This window comes from Taudactylus pleione, unplaced genomic scaffold, assembly GCF_031769625.1.
Source record: "Taudactylus pleione unplaced genomic scaffold, aTauple2 ptg000038l, whole genome shotgun sequence".
NCBI lineage: Eukaryota > Metazoa > Chordata > Amphibia > Anura > Myobatrachidae > Taudactylus > Taudactylus pleione.
This window is the reverse complement of record NW_028284440.1, coordinates 3,478,179-3,495,402: the sequence shown is the minus strand read 5'-3', so window position 1 is coordinate 3,495,402 and position 17,224 is coordinate 3,478,179. Positions and strand designations below refer to the sequence as shown.

The window sequence follows — 17,224 nt, the reverse complement described above, 5'->3', positions numbered from 1 at the left end:
GACTTACGAAGGGAAGCAGTCCTGTCAACATAGATGCGGAGAGCTCTAACCACATCCAAGGTAGAAGAAAAAGAGTCTTCCACCAACGATGGTACCACAATAGGCTGATTGATATGGAAAGCCGACACGACCTTAGGAAGAAAGGCGGCTATCGGAGTTCCGCTCTATCCGCATGAAACACTAGGTAAGGAGATTTATAGGAAAGAGCCCCCAATTCCGAAACCCTTCGAGCCGAAGCGAGAGCCAGGAGGATTACCGTCTTCCAAGATAGGTACTTAAGATCAACCTCCTCCAAAGGTTCAAACATGGGCGACTGAAGGAACAGAAGAACTAGATTAAGATCCCATGGATCAATTGGATGTACAAAAGGAGGTTGCACGCGCAAGACCACTTGAAGAAACGCCTGCACCTCAGGAATGAGGGCCAATTTCCTTTGAAAAAAATGGAAAGGGCAGAAACCTGCACCTTTAAGGTTCCCAGACGAAGGCCAGAATCCAGACCCGCCTGAAGGAAAAGCAGAAACCGGGATAAGCGAAAGGTCCTAGACAGAAGATCCCGACTGGAACACCATGAGATATAAGCACGCCAGATGCGATGATAATGCGCAGCTGAAACTGGCTTCCTGGCGCGTAACATGGTGGGAATAACCACGTCTGGGATACCTCTACGTCTTAGGATATCGGTTTCAAGAGCCACCCCGTTAAAAGTAGCTGCGCTAAGTTGGGGTGTATGAAAGGACCCTGCTGTAGAAGATCCGGGCGCAGAGGAAGGGGCCACGGATCGTCTGATAATAGGGACCGAAGGTCCGAGAACCAACTTCTCCGAGGCCAGTTCGGGGCCACAAGAATTACCGAGGCTGACTCCTGTTTTATTCTTTTTAGAAGACGAGGAAGAAGGGGAATCGGAGGGAAAAGGTAAACGAGTCGTAGGTCCACGGACTCGTCAGAGCGTCTACTGCTTCCGCCTGCGGATCTCGAGTTCTTGACACGTATACTGGAAGCTGACAAGTCAATCGTGACGCCATGAGATCCACTTGAGGACATCCCCATCGACGTATCAGTGCGTTGAACACGTCTGGATGAAGCTTCCCTTCCCCGGGATGGACATCCTGTCGACTTAGGTAATCTGCTTCCCAGTTGTCCACACCCGGAATGAATACCGCTGACAGGATTATTGACTGATTCTCGGCCCACCGGAGGATCCGAGTTACCACTCGCATAGCCATGCGACTCCGAGTCCCTCCCTGTCGGTTGATGTAAGCGACAGCCGTTGCGTTGTCGGACTGAACTCTTACCGGACGAGCCTTTAGCAACTCTGTTGCCTCTATCAGAGCATTGTAAATCGCTCTGAGTTCCAACACATTTATGGGCCACTTCTGTTCTAGAGGGGACCATCGACCCTGAAAGTGAGAATCGAGGACTACTGCGCCCCATCCTCGAAGGCTGGCATCCGTGGTTATGATGATCCAGTCCCACATTCCGAACCGTTTTCCCGCTAACAGATTGCTGGATTGTGTCCACCAAAGAAGGGCTACTCTAGTAACCGGGCTCAGACGGATCTGTCGATGTAGGAACAGATGAGACCCTGACCCCTGTGCTAGCAGGTCCAGCTGAAACACCCTGGAGTGGAACCGGCCAAACTGTAGTGCCTCGAAAGCTGCTACCATCTTCCCCAAGAGACGCAGACAAAGAAGCAGGGACACCTTCCTTGTTCTGAGGACCTGCTGCACTAACAACCGGATATCCCGGGTCTTGTCTATTGGAAGAAAAACCCTATATGAGGCCGTATCCAAGATCATGCCCAGAAACAGAAGTTTCTGGGACGGATTGAGATTTGATTTCTTGAAGTTGATTATCCAACCGTGTTGGATTAGGGTCTGGTATGTCAGTAAGGCCTGATTTGATAGCAGAGATACCGATGGAGCCTTGAGTAACAAGTCGTCCAAATAAGGGATTATGGGCCTCATTCAGACCCACTCAAGCGGCTGTCCGCTCGCAAGTGGGTCGATGGTGTGCACTGCGCATGCGCACGACGGAGGAAGCTCCGTAGTGCGCATGCGCCAGACGCGACGAGCGAAGGACTTTCCTTCGCTCGTTGTGTCTGATCAAAGGGGGCGTGCTGTCGATGTTGATTGACAGCACACCCCCTTTGGTGGGTGTGCCGGGGGCGTGCCTGCCAGACGGAGGCGTTCCCAAGGGAACGCCTACCGTCAGAAGCCGGCCCCACTGACATCACTAGTGATGTCAGTGGGAGTGATTTTGGCTCTGATAGAGCCAAAATCACTCCTGGGCTTGTGGTCGAAAACCCCGGCCACAGGCTTCTGGTCGCACTGGCGATGGTCGCGATGGTCAAGACCATCGCGACCATCATCCTGCACGCTCGTATGTGCTGTGGGTGGTGACCCACAGCTATACGAGCGTCCAGGAGGACACTCCATTTTTATGGAGGACGGCCCTCATTCAGAGCGAGCGCTCTGCTCAGAGCGTCCGGCTCTGAATGAGGGCCTATGTTCACTCCTGATGACCGAAGGAGAGCGATCATGACTGACATGAGTTTGGTGAAGACGCGGGGAGCCGAGGATAACCCGAACGGCAATGCCCGAAACTGATAATGATCCTTCAATATGGCGAAACGCAGAAAAGCCTGGTGAGGTTCCCAAATGGGAACATGGAGATAGGCATCCTTGATATCCAGGGATAATAGGAACTCCCCTGGTTCCAAGCTTGCTATGACTGACTGCAGAGACTCCAATTTGAAGCGATAAATCTTGAGATACAGGTTCAAAGACTTGAGGTTTAAGATGGGCCTGACCGAGCCATCTGGTTTTGGTACTACAAACAGGTTTGAGTAAAACTCCAAACCTCTCTGATGCTCCGGAACCGGAACTAGTACAGATGATACTACTAGAGACTGGATAGCCTCCTGTAAAACCTTGGCCTTGCTTGCAGGCATTGGCAGACTTGTGGTGAAGAACAGAGGTGGAGGGGGGACCTCGAAGTCTATTCGGTACCTCAGGGAAATTAGTCTGTGGATCCACGGTTCTGTAGAGGTATGGTTCCAAACCTGTTGAAAGTTTTGCAGGCGGTCTCCCACTGCAGGAGGTCCCAGGTGGGACGTTAGACCGTCATGCCACCTGCTTTTCCGCTGGTTTAGGCTCTGGTCTACGTGCAACAGGGTGTGGACGACCTCTACCTCTGCCACCTCTATGTTGCGTGGGAGCACCTCTGGCTCTACCACGAAAGGAATGTGGCGCACGAAAGGAATGAAACGAAGGTCCATTGTAAGATCTTCTGGGAGCTGGAGCAACCGACGGGAGGAAGGAAGACTTACCCCCCGTGGCCTGGGATATCCATTTGTCGAGTTCCGGGCCAAACAGCATATCGCCAGTGAAAGGTAAACCCTCCACCGCACGCTTGGATTCTGCGTCCGCTTGCCAAGTGCGCAACCAAAGGGCTCTGCGGCCCGAAATAGCAGAAGCAGATATGCGAGCACTAATCTGACTGATATCTTTCGAAGCTTCTCCCAGGTAAACTGCAGACTCACGGATGTGTTCTGCTAGTAGACGTAACTCTGCTCTGGAGGTACCAGAGTCCAAACCGGCAATCAACTGGTCAGCCCAGCCGACCACTGCCTTGTTAACCCAAGCGGTAACAAGGGTGGGTCTAAGTTGAGCACCCGCTGCAGTATAAATTGATTTTAGCGTTGTCTCCAACTTACGATCCGAAGGATCCTTTAGTACTGTAACTCCCGATACTGGGAGTGCTGTTTTCTTAGAGAGACAGGAGACGGACGCATCTACTGGAGGGGGTGTTTCCCACTTTTCCATCATGGATGATGGAAAAGGATAGCTAGACGGAAATCGGCGCGAAATTTGGAACAGTTTATCCGGTTGCTTCCAGGCCGCTGAGAGCTGCTGTTGAAGTTGCTGTGAGAACGGAAAAACCGCAGAGCTCTTTGGTTGTTCATGAAATAATTCACACTCCTGGGATGCAGGTATTACATCCTCAGGTAGATTCAGAACTTTTCTGACCGCCAAAATTAGAGATACCACCCCGGGAGAAGTGTACTCTAATTCTTGAGTGGAAGCGTCCTGTAACGCTTCCTCCAATTCCCCCTTTTCTGTTTCCTCCTTAGCGAGGAATTCTTCGTCCGACTCTTCTGATTGGAGAACAGTCGCCAGAGTACGCTTTTGTGTCGGCCTTTGGTAGGAGGTGCAGTGTGCAGGCACCACGGTACCCATAACCTGTACCAGGGTGTCTAGAGACTTGGTTAGCCCCGCCACCCAGGTAGGTTGAGACTTACGTGCCTCAGCTAACTCAGACGTTAAATCCGTCATTACTCCTACCATGTCAGCGGCCCATGGGGGAGCAGGCGAGGCAGTAATAGCAATAGGTGGATCTAGTGCTATACAAGCATCACATAACGTGGACCCAGCAGCATGCGGCTTGGATAGTTTGTTGTTACACTTAGAACAGACAAACATCTTTTGAGCCGCTTTTGTTCTGTTTGACATGGATACACACAGTCACCCAGACACAGAGGGACAGAAGTGAAAATAGAAATAAAACAGAAGGCTGGTTTGGGACACAGAGGAAGAGGCACTCCCCACTCTTTCCCACAGATTAGATTCCCTGCCAAACACCCCAGTGTTACTCTCCACTACAGGTCGTATGCAGTATATACAGAAGGCTGATTCTCCTGACTACATCCCTGACAAGAGGTTTGTCAGGGATGTAGTCAGGAGAATCAGCCTTCTGTATATACTGCATACGACCTGTAGTGGAGAGATGCAGTCTTTAAAACAGGTTAAACACGGCAGCCACGCTGTGCACACAGCCGCTGCCGCGTTATCTAGACAGGGAGCCGCTGTATTGAGAGAGGAAGCCCACGCTGTTAGGCTCCGCCCCCTTTCTTTATGCCCTAAGGGCTTGAAAATGGCTGCCCCCGCTGCCGGATCATCTCCCCCCCTGTGTAAGCCCCGCTGAGTGGGAGCCGCTAGCCACGCTCATCAGCGGGGAGATAGATGTAATTAATGAGCAGCACTATCGCGCTCTCTGAAGCCAGCGCTGGCCGCAGGACAGGAGACGGGGGATGTGCATGTGATTCATACTCACTGCGCTCCCTCTCCGGACGGCTCCTCTGAACAGCACTCTCATGAAGGCAGCTCTGTGTGTGTGCTGTGTGCGGCATTAAGGAGCTGTCAGATGCTTTTGGTTAAGCACTGTACACTCCTTCCTGTAACCCAGGAGGTTAACAGGGTGCCAGTAACCCAGACCCCAACTTTAGAGAGGTGGCGAAGGGTACTTAAAAAAAATATGTAAAAGATGCTTAAAATAACAAAGAAAAACTAAAATTAAAATATATGAAATAAAATAAATAAATTATGTGCTTGCTGGAGCACAGCAGGTTGTGACCAGCTCCAAGGGCACATTTTCTAAACTGAGGGCTGGTGGGGCATAGACGGGGAGGAGCTTCACACTTCTAAATTTTACAGTGCCGGCTCCAGCTATCCACGCCTCTATACCCCTAGCGTAAGCACCTCCAGTGTCCCCCCTAGTGGATGAAAGAGAAATAAATACTGGTACAAAGTGTTCTTGTGGTGACAAAGACGGTATGTGTATATGTGAGTGAAAATATTAGTGAGAATAGGCGAAAAAATACAAAAGGACATGTGACAAGGTAAAGACAAAATATGATAAAAACCACACCGTCTACTCATTGTCAAAATGTAAAAATAATTTATATAATTGATCAACACCGCAGAGAAAAAGATATCCACAGAGCATTTATCGGTAAGCTGCAAAATAATATATTTCTTATAGCAGCTATAATTCTGTAATTGGGGATAATATGCTTCCCAGGGTAGGGTAATTCACTAGATCATCTTCATAATCAGAATTGCATAGAAACATATATATTTCATCCACCAAATATATTATGATATCATACAGATGTGTAGCTTTTTTCCAATTTCCCAAGTTTATTGGGTTAATTCCTAGGTAATACACCCTCCAAGGTAAGATAGAAAACCAGGTCTGTGCATTTACAGTGACAGGTGATCTGCTTTTCACTGTTTTGCCTATTGGCATAAGAGCAAGGAATGAGAGTCACGGTCACTTAGTTCAGGAGAATATCATCAGCATCTGCTGTTAGACTACTGATTGTAATGATAACCCTGATGCCAGACTGCAGCACAGGGTAACATACATGTGTTCATCTAATGAGAGTGCCAGAAAATTAGAAAAAAATGAATTAGAGGAGAGAAAAGGAGGAATAGGGAGACAAAACATTAAATAATTTAGATCATATTCATGACCAACATTAAAAGTAACAATGTAATCTTCACATATGGAGCATCATCTGACGCTACAGAGATATACATTTCTGTATCATGATTGTAATGTGATACACATAGTCCCTAAATAATGTATTCTCCAGAGTGAGATAGAAGATAAAGTCTGTGCAGTTGCAGTGACAAGTGATCTGCTTTCCCCCGTTTAGCACAGTAGGGATAAGAGCAGGGAATGAGAATCACAGTTACCTAGCTCCGGAGAATGTAGTATATCATCAGCCTCTACTGTTAGGACTACTAACTGCAATGAAAACCCTAATGAATTGATGCAGCGCAGGGTGACATATTTTCGTTTAATGAGTGCCGGGAAATAAAGAAATAGAATAAAGGAGGGAAAGAGTATGCGTGTGTGCGCACAAGGGAACCCTGTGGATGTCTCATGAAAGATCGGTTAACTGAATCACATGGCTGTGATAAAGCCAGATTAAGGTGCAAATTAAGTAATCATACACAATTTACATCCAGCAAGTGAATAATATACTGTACCTTTGCGACTTTCCTCCAGTTAAGACAGTCAAAAAAGTAATATGTCCCCCTCTCATAGGTGTTTGTTTTCATGGTTGGTTCCATTCCGGGTGCCCTGGTTATCCATACCCGCTCTTCTTTGTGGTACCTCCAGTCTCTGTTAAAACTAAAATTAGATGGTAACATAAGACTTGCAAATTTATATTCTTCTGCTGTTGCTTAAATGATCTGAAGGGAACGGTATATAAACGTACACCATCCAAAAAGTAATACGGAATCTTTATTTGGGAACATAACAGTAACAGGGACTGCATCCCCCTAACTGGGTAAAACATTGGAACAGTCTCAAGTTTGATTAGGCTGCTAAATCAGCCCAGAAAAGGAATAATAGAAATGTTCCATCAGAAATATAATAATATATTCTATCATTCCCTCCATGTTTCAAAACTAAAACTTCTTGCTAAACAAAATACACAATTTTGTGCAGATTTATATCCTTAACATTAGTACGGCAGGTTGTTCTATTGCCTCACAACAAAGCAATGACTTCTACAAATTACCACAATTGCCCAGGTCGTGCCGTTTAGGATCACAGCATTCATCAATAGCAGTGGTTCCCAAACGTTCTTGAATTATGGTGCCCTAGAGAATCAGCATTTTTTCACGGAACCTCTAGCGTTCCCGCTACGCTGTTTTAGCGGGGTGCGGCACCCTGCCCTCCTTCTGGAGGGCAAAAAGTACCCTGCCCTCCTTCTGGAGGGCAAAAAGCGCCCTGCCCTCACAGCCTGCGGGTGCCGTCTTCACCCGCAAGTCGCAGTGTCCCACAGGTGGGGAAATGTGCGGTGACCGCATGCTCCCAGCATCTATTCTCCCTGTCGGCAGCGCTTGGAGGCTGCCCGGCGTGACTTTAAGTGCCGGGCACGCCCCCAAGAGTGACGAAAAGGGGACGTGTCTTATAGACATGCCCCCTTTTCAATGGCCACACTCCCTTTTCGGGCGCGCGCACGGAAGTGCCCTCTCTAGCTCCAGCGCCCTGGCTACCGCCGGATCTAGAGTGAACACTAAACCTCTACGCCAAAAATCTCTTATTGAGAAATTCAGCAAAGATTATTACATTCAATTGTTCTTATAGATTCAGTTATGTGGTAGTGGCCACGGTTGGGTTTCTGTTTGTTCACATATTATATGATTAACAGCCACCAGCACTGATTTTTCCGATCACATTGACCATAAATAATTTGATTTGGTCCTGGACCACCAACCCACTGCAAAGCATAAAATCACTAATTGATGGAAACGGTCAATGGTCTTTATTAGTGTACAACTTGTATATTATCATTAAGTAATAATAAGCAGAAAGAGGAAAAGGTTTATACATACAGCTCTACTGCGGCTAAAAGCTGTAAAACATCCCCGCCATTCATGTAATAGAGATAGAAAAGTAGATCTTCTCCATATCGGCCAAGTTTTATTGCAGCCAACTAAAAAAAAACACATATAAAAAGGTGTGAAAAAATCATAGTACAAGACAAATATTTAGACAAATTATGCTTTACAAAAACTAGAGATGTGTGGGTTCAGTATTACTTGGTTTTTTCCGCCAAAATTATCGCAAGTTTGGATTTATTTTATTGGCTATCCAAAACACGTGATAGCAGATAGCCAATAAAATGCCGTTTTTGAGATCCGAACATATCCGAGTAAAACTGAACCCGCACATCTCTAACAAAAACATGGATGAGGTTTTTTTATTTTTAACCTTCTACTTTATTACACTGTTCCGTTAACTACTTGTTCACCATATTTTTATTATACAAAAAAGCATATACCATTTGCAATGAGTTCAGTCATTTCATAAGTCCCTCATAGATTCCATACAGCTAATGGGACATATTGCACATTATTGCTCCTTAAAAAACAAACAGTCTTACAGCAAGAGACTATTCTGGAAACAAAGAATTCATTAACCCAATGACACTGTTCCCATTTATTATTTGTATTGCAATACAGATAAAGATTTACACTGGATAAGGTTTTGTACTGGTTTTACACTGGCTTACAGAACATATGGTTCAGCAATACAAGATGTGCCAGGGATCACCTTCATTTGCATTAAGAAATTCACAACTATAAAGTTGTTAGAAGAAATTACAGCTCTGAAGCTATCGCTTAGTAGCAGCATCTGGACAGAACCACAGGAACATTTCATATCCTTCATCCATCTGAAAACTGAATCATTGCCCAACTATACAGCCACACTTTAAGGTCAAGCCACATGGGAACAAAATGACATTATTATTTATTTAAGTATACAGACCCCATTGTCGGTAGGACAGACAGGGAGCCCAGGACACTCACCTTATCCCTAATGTGAATGTTCGTTAAGTACTCAGAAGGAACATGGAAATCTAGAAAGAAAACAACAAAGATAACTTTAGACATTATTTAAACCCTTAACTGCTGGGTCAGCTCTCGTCCCAGCACTCAAATTTCCTTTTACTATTTTTGCTATTAGTATTAAATACATTTATAAAAAGTAATATAGAAAGCACATAAAATACTCTCTGACTATGTACAAGTAATTTTTTTTTTTTTATGCAAAAGAGGAAAAATGACATACCAATGTCTTGTGGTCGACAAGGTGAGGATGCCCACGGTGATGCAAATTTTGGATACAGATTTCTGGGTGTAAAATTGAAGAAAATATTTTAGGCAGAAATAAAAATGCTGACAATGTCAACAGTGATTTTGGCATAAAAGTCTGACAATGCCCATAGTCTATGCCAGGGGCGGGCAATAAACCCCCATCCTCAGCTGTTGTAGAACTACACATCCCATTATGCCCTGCCACCGTTTTGCTATTTGACTATGCTAACATGGTTGCAGGGCATGCTAGCATGTGTAGTTCAATAGCAGCTTATTACCCTCTCCTGGTCTATGCCATAATAATACCTTAAATCTGGTGTTAATTAATAGACATTACAAAGGAAGACTAAATGCAGCTTTACTGAAAGTATCATATCAATTTGATGCACAAGCCAACAGCCTATGTATCCATTGCTAAACCAAACATAACTAAGGAAAGGTAACACGTACATAACAAGTACTGAAAGCACATTAACCTCTATATATGATAGCACCATGAACAAATTATCACTGAAAGTGACCTACCTACGCCTCTAATACAAACTATTTGGTTCCAGCTAAATCTAATAATCTAAAAATACTTAATCTGGCAATCATGTTATAGTTTGGCAAGAGTTTAAATACAAAATCTTCCTCTTTTCCCACATACTGGCACAGCCATCTGTGACTGCATATTAGACTGCTGGCATTTACTATCTACCAATGACCATGATAATGAATATTGTAAGTGTTGTCCCCCCATTCCCCGGGGAATACTGCTCTAATAGGTACTATCAACACAACTTGCACAAAAATTACACATTCAAATTAGGAATATAAAATAGAGCATTTCAGGCTTACAAAAAAAAATAAAAACGTCTTCCCACTGATCCCCATATTAATGTTGGGGCGATGATGTAGTGGGCGATTAGGTGAGCAAAATTATCCTGTTGAATGTGAAAAATCTATATACCAAATGGCACAGTTTTAGGTGATTCAATAACATGTAGCTACATCATCACCAGGGACAATTATGTACTATTACCGGGACTGCTACTGAAAACAAGGCAATACCTTCTCCTGCATATAATAATTTCTGTTTTATAACCTGTACTTTATGTAACAATGTTGATGCTAACTTTCTCAGGATTGACTAAGGTTTGCTGGTAAACATTACAAAACAAAGAAAGAGATTGTCTATAACATATTGGTACACCTATATAGACCATCTTTTTTTCAAAATAGGTTTATCGTATATGATCTATGGTAACGGGGGGCTCATTATTAAATATGAACAGACAGGATGCTGATGTGAAACATACTGATAGCATAGGTCTCTCTTCTATATTTTCTTGTGTTATAATATCTAGTGCAGGTGGTCACTATTTAGCTGTCCTACTCTGTTAAACAATAATGTAGCATTGTTTAGCAAAGTAATGTTGTGGACCGACATCTTTATAGGCTGGTCTGCGCTCGGCCTGTAGCCATTTACATATACTGCACTGCTTAGTGTGCGCCTCCACCCCCTCAGATCTCCCTCTCCTCATGACTCCCTAAATGTCTCCAGGCAGAACTCTCCGCCTCACAGGTTTGTCCCATATTATTGTCTGCATATCTGCTCCATCCTGTGTGTGTCGGTCACCATCTTTGTATTAGTCTGTCTTCAACCTGTATGTGAAGCAAGGAGTCTACCTCCGACTCCCTTTTATGTATTTTCTCTCACTGTCCCCCATCCAATGGGTCTCCCTCCTCTTTCTCCCACCTTCTCCCCCCTAATCTTCCACTTCTCTCTGCCTTTCTTCTCTCTTCTTCTGCTCAGTGTGGCAAAACCAATGCTGGTGGATGCCACTCTGAACAGCAACCATGTCCAAAACCATATAACCCAACCTATGAATGACAGGTAAGCACAATATTCTTATTTTAATAATTGCAGATTAACTGGCAACTTTTGGCTCATGGGTGCTGTGAAAAAACTGTTGAGACTGGCGCGCAGCTATCCCAGAGTAACTGACCTACCGCATACACAACAAGTATCATATTGCATTTAAAACCAAAGGAAAGCTCTTTATTTATATTAATATCGAACCACATTGATTTGTAACAGAATGAATTACAATCTGTTCAACAAGAAAACCAGAATATTTTTGCATTTGCAAGACGACACGAAATATGTAATTCATGATGACTTAATATATAATCCTACTGCTACATTTTATTTAAAGTTACTTGGAAAGAACATATAAAAACATGTAAGAAGACTAACTTGCTGAAAAGGAAATCTTTTATAACTACTAATGTCTCTTGGATTCTAAAAAGCACATTTAATTAAAGACGACAATGCCTGCGAGCACCAACAGGATTATTATACTTTTGAATATATCTGAACACATTTTCCCTTCACATTTGCATAAAAACAACACAGAGTTGCAGACACAATAACACACTTACTCTGGAGAGTTGAGATTGAGGCCTAGTGTTGTCAAGTCACTTCCTAATGCAAGATGTACCATCCCTGGATCTGTCTCAGCTGCCCTGATGAATGTTAACAAACCAATCATGCCAAACTGATCTGTCACCATGCCTTGAGGAATGTTGGTAACTCGGCCTGGACAAAAGACAGGAACAAATGGAAATGACAATAATGATTATAAGCATCTAATGCCATGTGTTGCACATTATTTCTGACAGGAGCTGAACACTCTAGATATCATGGACAAGGCTACAAGTGAGGAAGTGTGTATAAATCCTAGACCACCTGTAAAATTCAAAACAAAGAGCAAAATGCACAGCATGAAATCCTCATTAACATCTAGCTACACTACCCCTATTAGTGGCACATACAATAGCTCAGTGGTTCTCAAAATCTGTCCTCAGGACCCTAAACCGTTCATGTTTACCAGGTCACCCACCAGGTGCAAAGGTGTATTCATTATTCACTGACACATTTTACAATATCCACAGGTGGAGCCAATTATTTCACTTGTGCTCCTGTGAGGAGACCTGGAAAACATGCACTGTTTGGGGTCCTAAGGATCGAGTTTGAGAACCTATGCAATAGCTCATACACAATTTGTCTGACCAGTAAACATTACTGCCACAGTCTAATGGCAATATCCAACAGCAAATTGTAGCTCTAATTTTTAGTTTATGGCAGGTATCCAATCAGCAGCAAAAAAATTTTGGACGCAAAAAAAACAATTTTTGACAATCTGTGGGAGATTTTTTCTTTTTGTGGTACCCAAATAAACCCCATTTGTTACATTCAAAAATGTTCTGTTTTTCTCACGAAAACAGAGTATAGTTTGCGGACCTATGTATTTTCACTGCCACGATCGGGAGAAAAATGGCTTCTTATCACATATTTGGTTTCGCCTGCATGAGGCAGGCAAAACAAAATCCCTGATAAGTACCGACATCGGACTAATTGGATAGCCTGGGACAGGTAATTAGCCGTGGTAATTTACTGTGGCTAATTGGATATCGGCCTAAGAGTACCTATACTTAAAATAGGATGAAGCCATTTTCTTGAATTAACCAATTTAAGTGAGAAGCAACATAAGTGCCTCAGTGATGTCACTAGTTATGCTACTGAATATTGGTCCAGTCTTTAAAATGGCTTCTGCTGAAAAATGAATGGATAACGCATTGTAGTGATATTGTGATGCTATCAAAATTCCTGATGTACTTCACTGCAACCCTTCAACACAAACTTGCTGGCATGGACTCATGTTTTAGATGGCTAACTACATTTTTCCTATGGGAGTATTTGGATTACTCTCAGCAGTTTCTACATTTTTCCTATGGGAGTATTTGGTTTACTCCAGTGTTTGGATTACTCTCAGCGTTTTCTCACATAGCACAGCAGGTAAAGTAACCACCAAGGCAAACAGAAATAACACCTAGCTTTGTGCTGAATGGTCTGTGTGTCAATTTTGATCCAAAGCTGAAAAGGCAGGTAAAAATGAATTAAGTAAAAATTTTAGATGCCAGCAAAAAGAGTGCTTTTATAGAGAGACTCTTATGTTAGTTGTGACTGGTTAGACAGTTGCTCCAATCAGAAAGTAGTGAATTTATTTTTTCTCCATTTTCAAAGTATCGCATTTGGTGACCATGTAATTTTTGCAGTGAAATGGACCAAATCATGTTAAAGATTGCATCCATGTTATAGATATTACCCTTTCCTGACATGGGACACTTATCCTTGTTTGTTTAAATAAAAATAGCCTGTACTGCCAAGACCACGTATTGCAAAACTCCGTTAATAGATGAAGAAAAAAAAATAAAAATTGGAAGCAAATCTACTAATTGAACGTTTGATTGGGATAGAAAAGAAAACTTTCTGCATTATGATGTTAATACAGGAATAAACTAATGTATAAACTACTTTAATAATATCTATATAAACAGCGAGTTCTGGCGTAATCACGCCAATAATCATTAGGAAAATTTGTATGTTAAAAAGGAAGCCCCATTAATGTAAATTCTTATCGATGGCAGAAGTCACTATATCGGTGACCTGTATAAAGGCACAGCAGAAATTTTTTATAATGTCACAAAACTTCTTAGTGACTTTAAATATCCAAATCATTTACGGCAGGCAAGGCATTGTCTTTTAGAGAACTAGAATCATAAAAGTACTTCTATAATGCAGAAAAAGCCTGAAAATAAATGCATAAAACAACTTACCATCCTGTAAGACCTGTATCCCTTTTTTCTGCTGGTTATTATTTTGCGTTGTGGAACTTTTGTCTCCTGGAAATTTGGGCCCATCCGTACTTGAGGCAGTCTTTCCCGATGTATTTAAATTCTGTATGTAAATAAATAGGTTACTCGGTTTTGCTTTCATATACACTGAAAAATAAAAAAACTGAAATCTCTGAGAAGGCCATGGGGTCAATCCAACTGATTGCGAAGGGTGTGAATTGGCATTGCCACGGTGTGAAAACGCCAGCAAAGGCTCCTTGCACCACTCACAGCCTGCTCCGAGCCCGAACTCGCACAATTCTGCTCCGAGCCCTATGGGTCTGCAAGCAGTTTTATGCAATTTTGGGCTGCCGTCAAGTGCGGTCGTTGTCACGATGACTCGAACCCGAGAGTACATCTCGTGTAATTGGATTGAGCCCCATGACTTTCCATACTTTTATTAAGGCCACCAATACACTTCTATAGTGTTATTATATCACTTTGCCTTTGTTTGGGGTACAGGCAGATTTCCCCATTTTCACCTATACTTTTCACCGGTAAAAGCAGGCAGAATTATTGAGCGAATGCCGCTCCGCAACTTCTGGGACTTAATTGCATGAGAAACCGTTGAGGAATTTGCACAGGAAGGGTATAAAAACTTGTGTGGAAAATTACTGCATTTTCACGGTTAATTGAATTCCCCCCTGTGTCTTGTCACTATGCTTTTGAGGGGAGCGGTGAAATAGCAAATAACCAAATTTTATTCTGTTTTTAAAGCATTATTGGATACTTATTGGATTAATAAAAAACATTAGATGTCCATTAAAAAAAAAATCCATCCTTCATTGCTTTTCTGAACAGCATTGTTTTAGCCATTTACTGCTGTCAGATAATATGAAATAATGAATATGCAAGTTACCAGTTACAAACATGGATCTTAAAGTTTATGAAAGACTATAAAAGTAAGAGATGCAGCGTATTTTTCATCATGTTAGTGAAGAATGCAATGATTGGTAGGAATAGATGGATATAACTGGACTATTTTGGGATAAAGCTGAGTACACACTGAGAGGATGTCGGCACAAGATGTAGTTTTCGGCAGAATCGGAACATATCGGCCGCATTGCTCAGTGTGTACGGCCAATATGCGTGTTCCCGTGGCCGGTTGCGATATCGTCCGGTCAGCCGTGCTGCGCGTCCAACCGATAATCGCAAACGGCCCCGTTGCAGATAATGAAGGATGGAACGAGGCATTGTTCCATCATTCATTACCTCGTTCTGATGTGTACCCAGGATCCAATATGTCGGCCTCTCGTGCCGACATATCGGGCTGGGTACACATCGCTCAGTGTGTAGCCAGCTTAAGAGTTGGCACAAAAGATCCTTTGCACCAAATGTGTACTGAAAAAAAAGAAGCAGCAATTTGCACACATTGTTACATTGTGACCTTCTGTTGAAAATGTTATTCCAAATATGGAGATCTTGAATTCATCACATATATTCCTCAAATAAGTCTCCGTAAAACACGCCGAATTTAGTCTTGAAAATAATTAGCCCTTTAAATTTAGCAGCTGAAATCACTGAGGACATGGCGGCTTTGATAAAACACTATATAGTAAACTTAGAACAAACATTTCTCGTCAATTGTAATGTGACATACCTAATTAAGAAACCAATAATTTATGGTCCTCAAATCAGGGACATCTTTGAATACTTTACTTCTACTGTGCTAATAACCTGAAGCCATACATCCAATGCATACAGTAGAATAGGAAGGGTTACATTCCTTATCGATACACATCAGCCAATTGTACAAGAATGTTTTCTAATTGCGCTACGTACAGATTTGCTGTCGTCATTGCTCGATGTTGGATCTTTGTAGCTGGAACCTGGTAATGCAGGGAAGTCCTCATTGTGTATTGAGAAGTCCTGGGACTGCTCACTTGCTGGTTTTGTCACCATACCGACTGTACAAGGAGAATAAAACATTCAAATTGGTCACCCCATAAAATAATTATATTACGTTTATGTCTGATCTGTGCAACCCCATTAACAGCAGAGTATGGACTACATTAGCTTATGCCACAACAATGGATTCTCTGCTGTAAGGGCTGCAGCCCAAGGCGGGTTTCTGCTGAATGAGGGTATTTATACTCCAACACAATGTATACATGTCGTGATTCGTGAAGAACATCTTAGCTCCAGTTCTGTATTTAAAATTAAAGGAAATTAAAAGCTATAGTATGATATGAATTGTCATGATACGGAACATTATTTTTATTTTGGGTGTCAAATTTTGAAGACTACATAATAATGATAAATGGATCCAATTCATATGTCAGCATTCACTATGGTTACTCTTACACTGTGGAAACACGTATTAAGCATTCAGTTATTGAAGGCTAATTTAAGCAAATACTGCAAATACAAATCTCAATGCTTTAAGAGTAGTTCCATATTTAAGCAGTTATTTAAAAATTATTTGAGAATAACAAAGCTGAGATATAGTTCATTTATCTTTATATAATTAGGTAAAAGGAGAAGTGTGCCATGCCAGTGGAGAAGTTGCCCAGTGCAACCACTCTTTTCACTGTTTCATACATCTACCCCTATATTATCATATGATTTTAGGTGGTGTTTTAAGATAGTCTAACATAAAAAGACAGAGTAGATTTAGGACAGGATGATGCTGGCTGATCAGGAGCAACAATCTTAAAATAAAAAAAAAATAAAAAAGTGCAAACACATTATCAGAACATTTATTACTAACACATACTGAGATGATCACAAAACCGATGTATTACTCCACATGGCCAAACATTACACAGTACTTGAAGTGCTTAAACTTAATCCATCACTGCTAGATTTGCGTCTGTAACCCTAGAACCTCTATATCTACTGGCCGATTGCGGTGGACGTCCGCCACTGCCTACTCCATTTGCCGGGCGCCCGCTTAGACTTTGTACCAGTGGGCGACCGGCAGCTCCTCGATTCCCTGTAGCGGTAGCCGGAGGCTAAAGTTCACTCCTGAGCTCCGCCTTCCGGCTCCCACAGTGGGTGAAGGGAGAGACGTTGTGACGTCTCTCCCATAGTGCTGAG

The 17,224-nt window shown here is 42.7% G+C and overlaps 1 protein-coding gene across 4 annotated transcripts in view; it reads right to left on the bottom strand.

Moving 5' to 3' along the window:
• Positions 1–17,224, bottom strand: part of CNOT2 (CCR4-NOT transcription complex subunit 2) — a 114,973-nt gene that overhangs the window by 13,925 nt on the left and 83,824 nt on the right. For all 4 annotated transcript variants that reach the window (XM_088452524.1, XM_088452525.1, XM_088452522.1 and 1 more), the window contains 7 exons: positions 15,968–16,092; positions 14,129–14,249; positions 11,891–12,047; positions 9,438–9,499; positions 9,176–9,225; positions 8,198–8,298; positions 6,839–6,983 (listed from right to left, as the gene is read on the bottom strand). In XM_088452524.1, the coding sequence (XP_088308650.1) occupies positions 6,839–6,983; positions 8,198–8,298; positions 9,176–9,225; positions 9,438–9,499; positions 11,891–12,047; positions 14,129–14,249; positions 15,968–16,092 (761 nt within the window). The remainder of the gene's footprint in view (positions 1–6,838; positions 6,984–8,197; positions 8,299–9,175; positions 9,226–9,437; positions 9,500–11,890; positions 12,048–14,128; positions 14,250–15,967; positions 16,093–17,224) is intronic.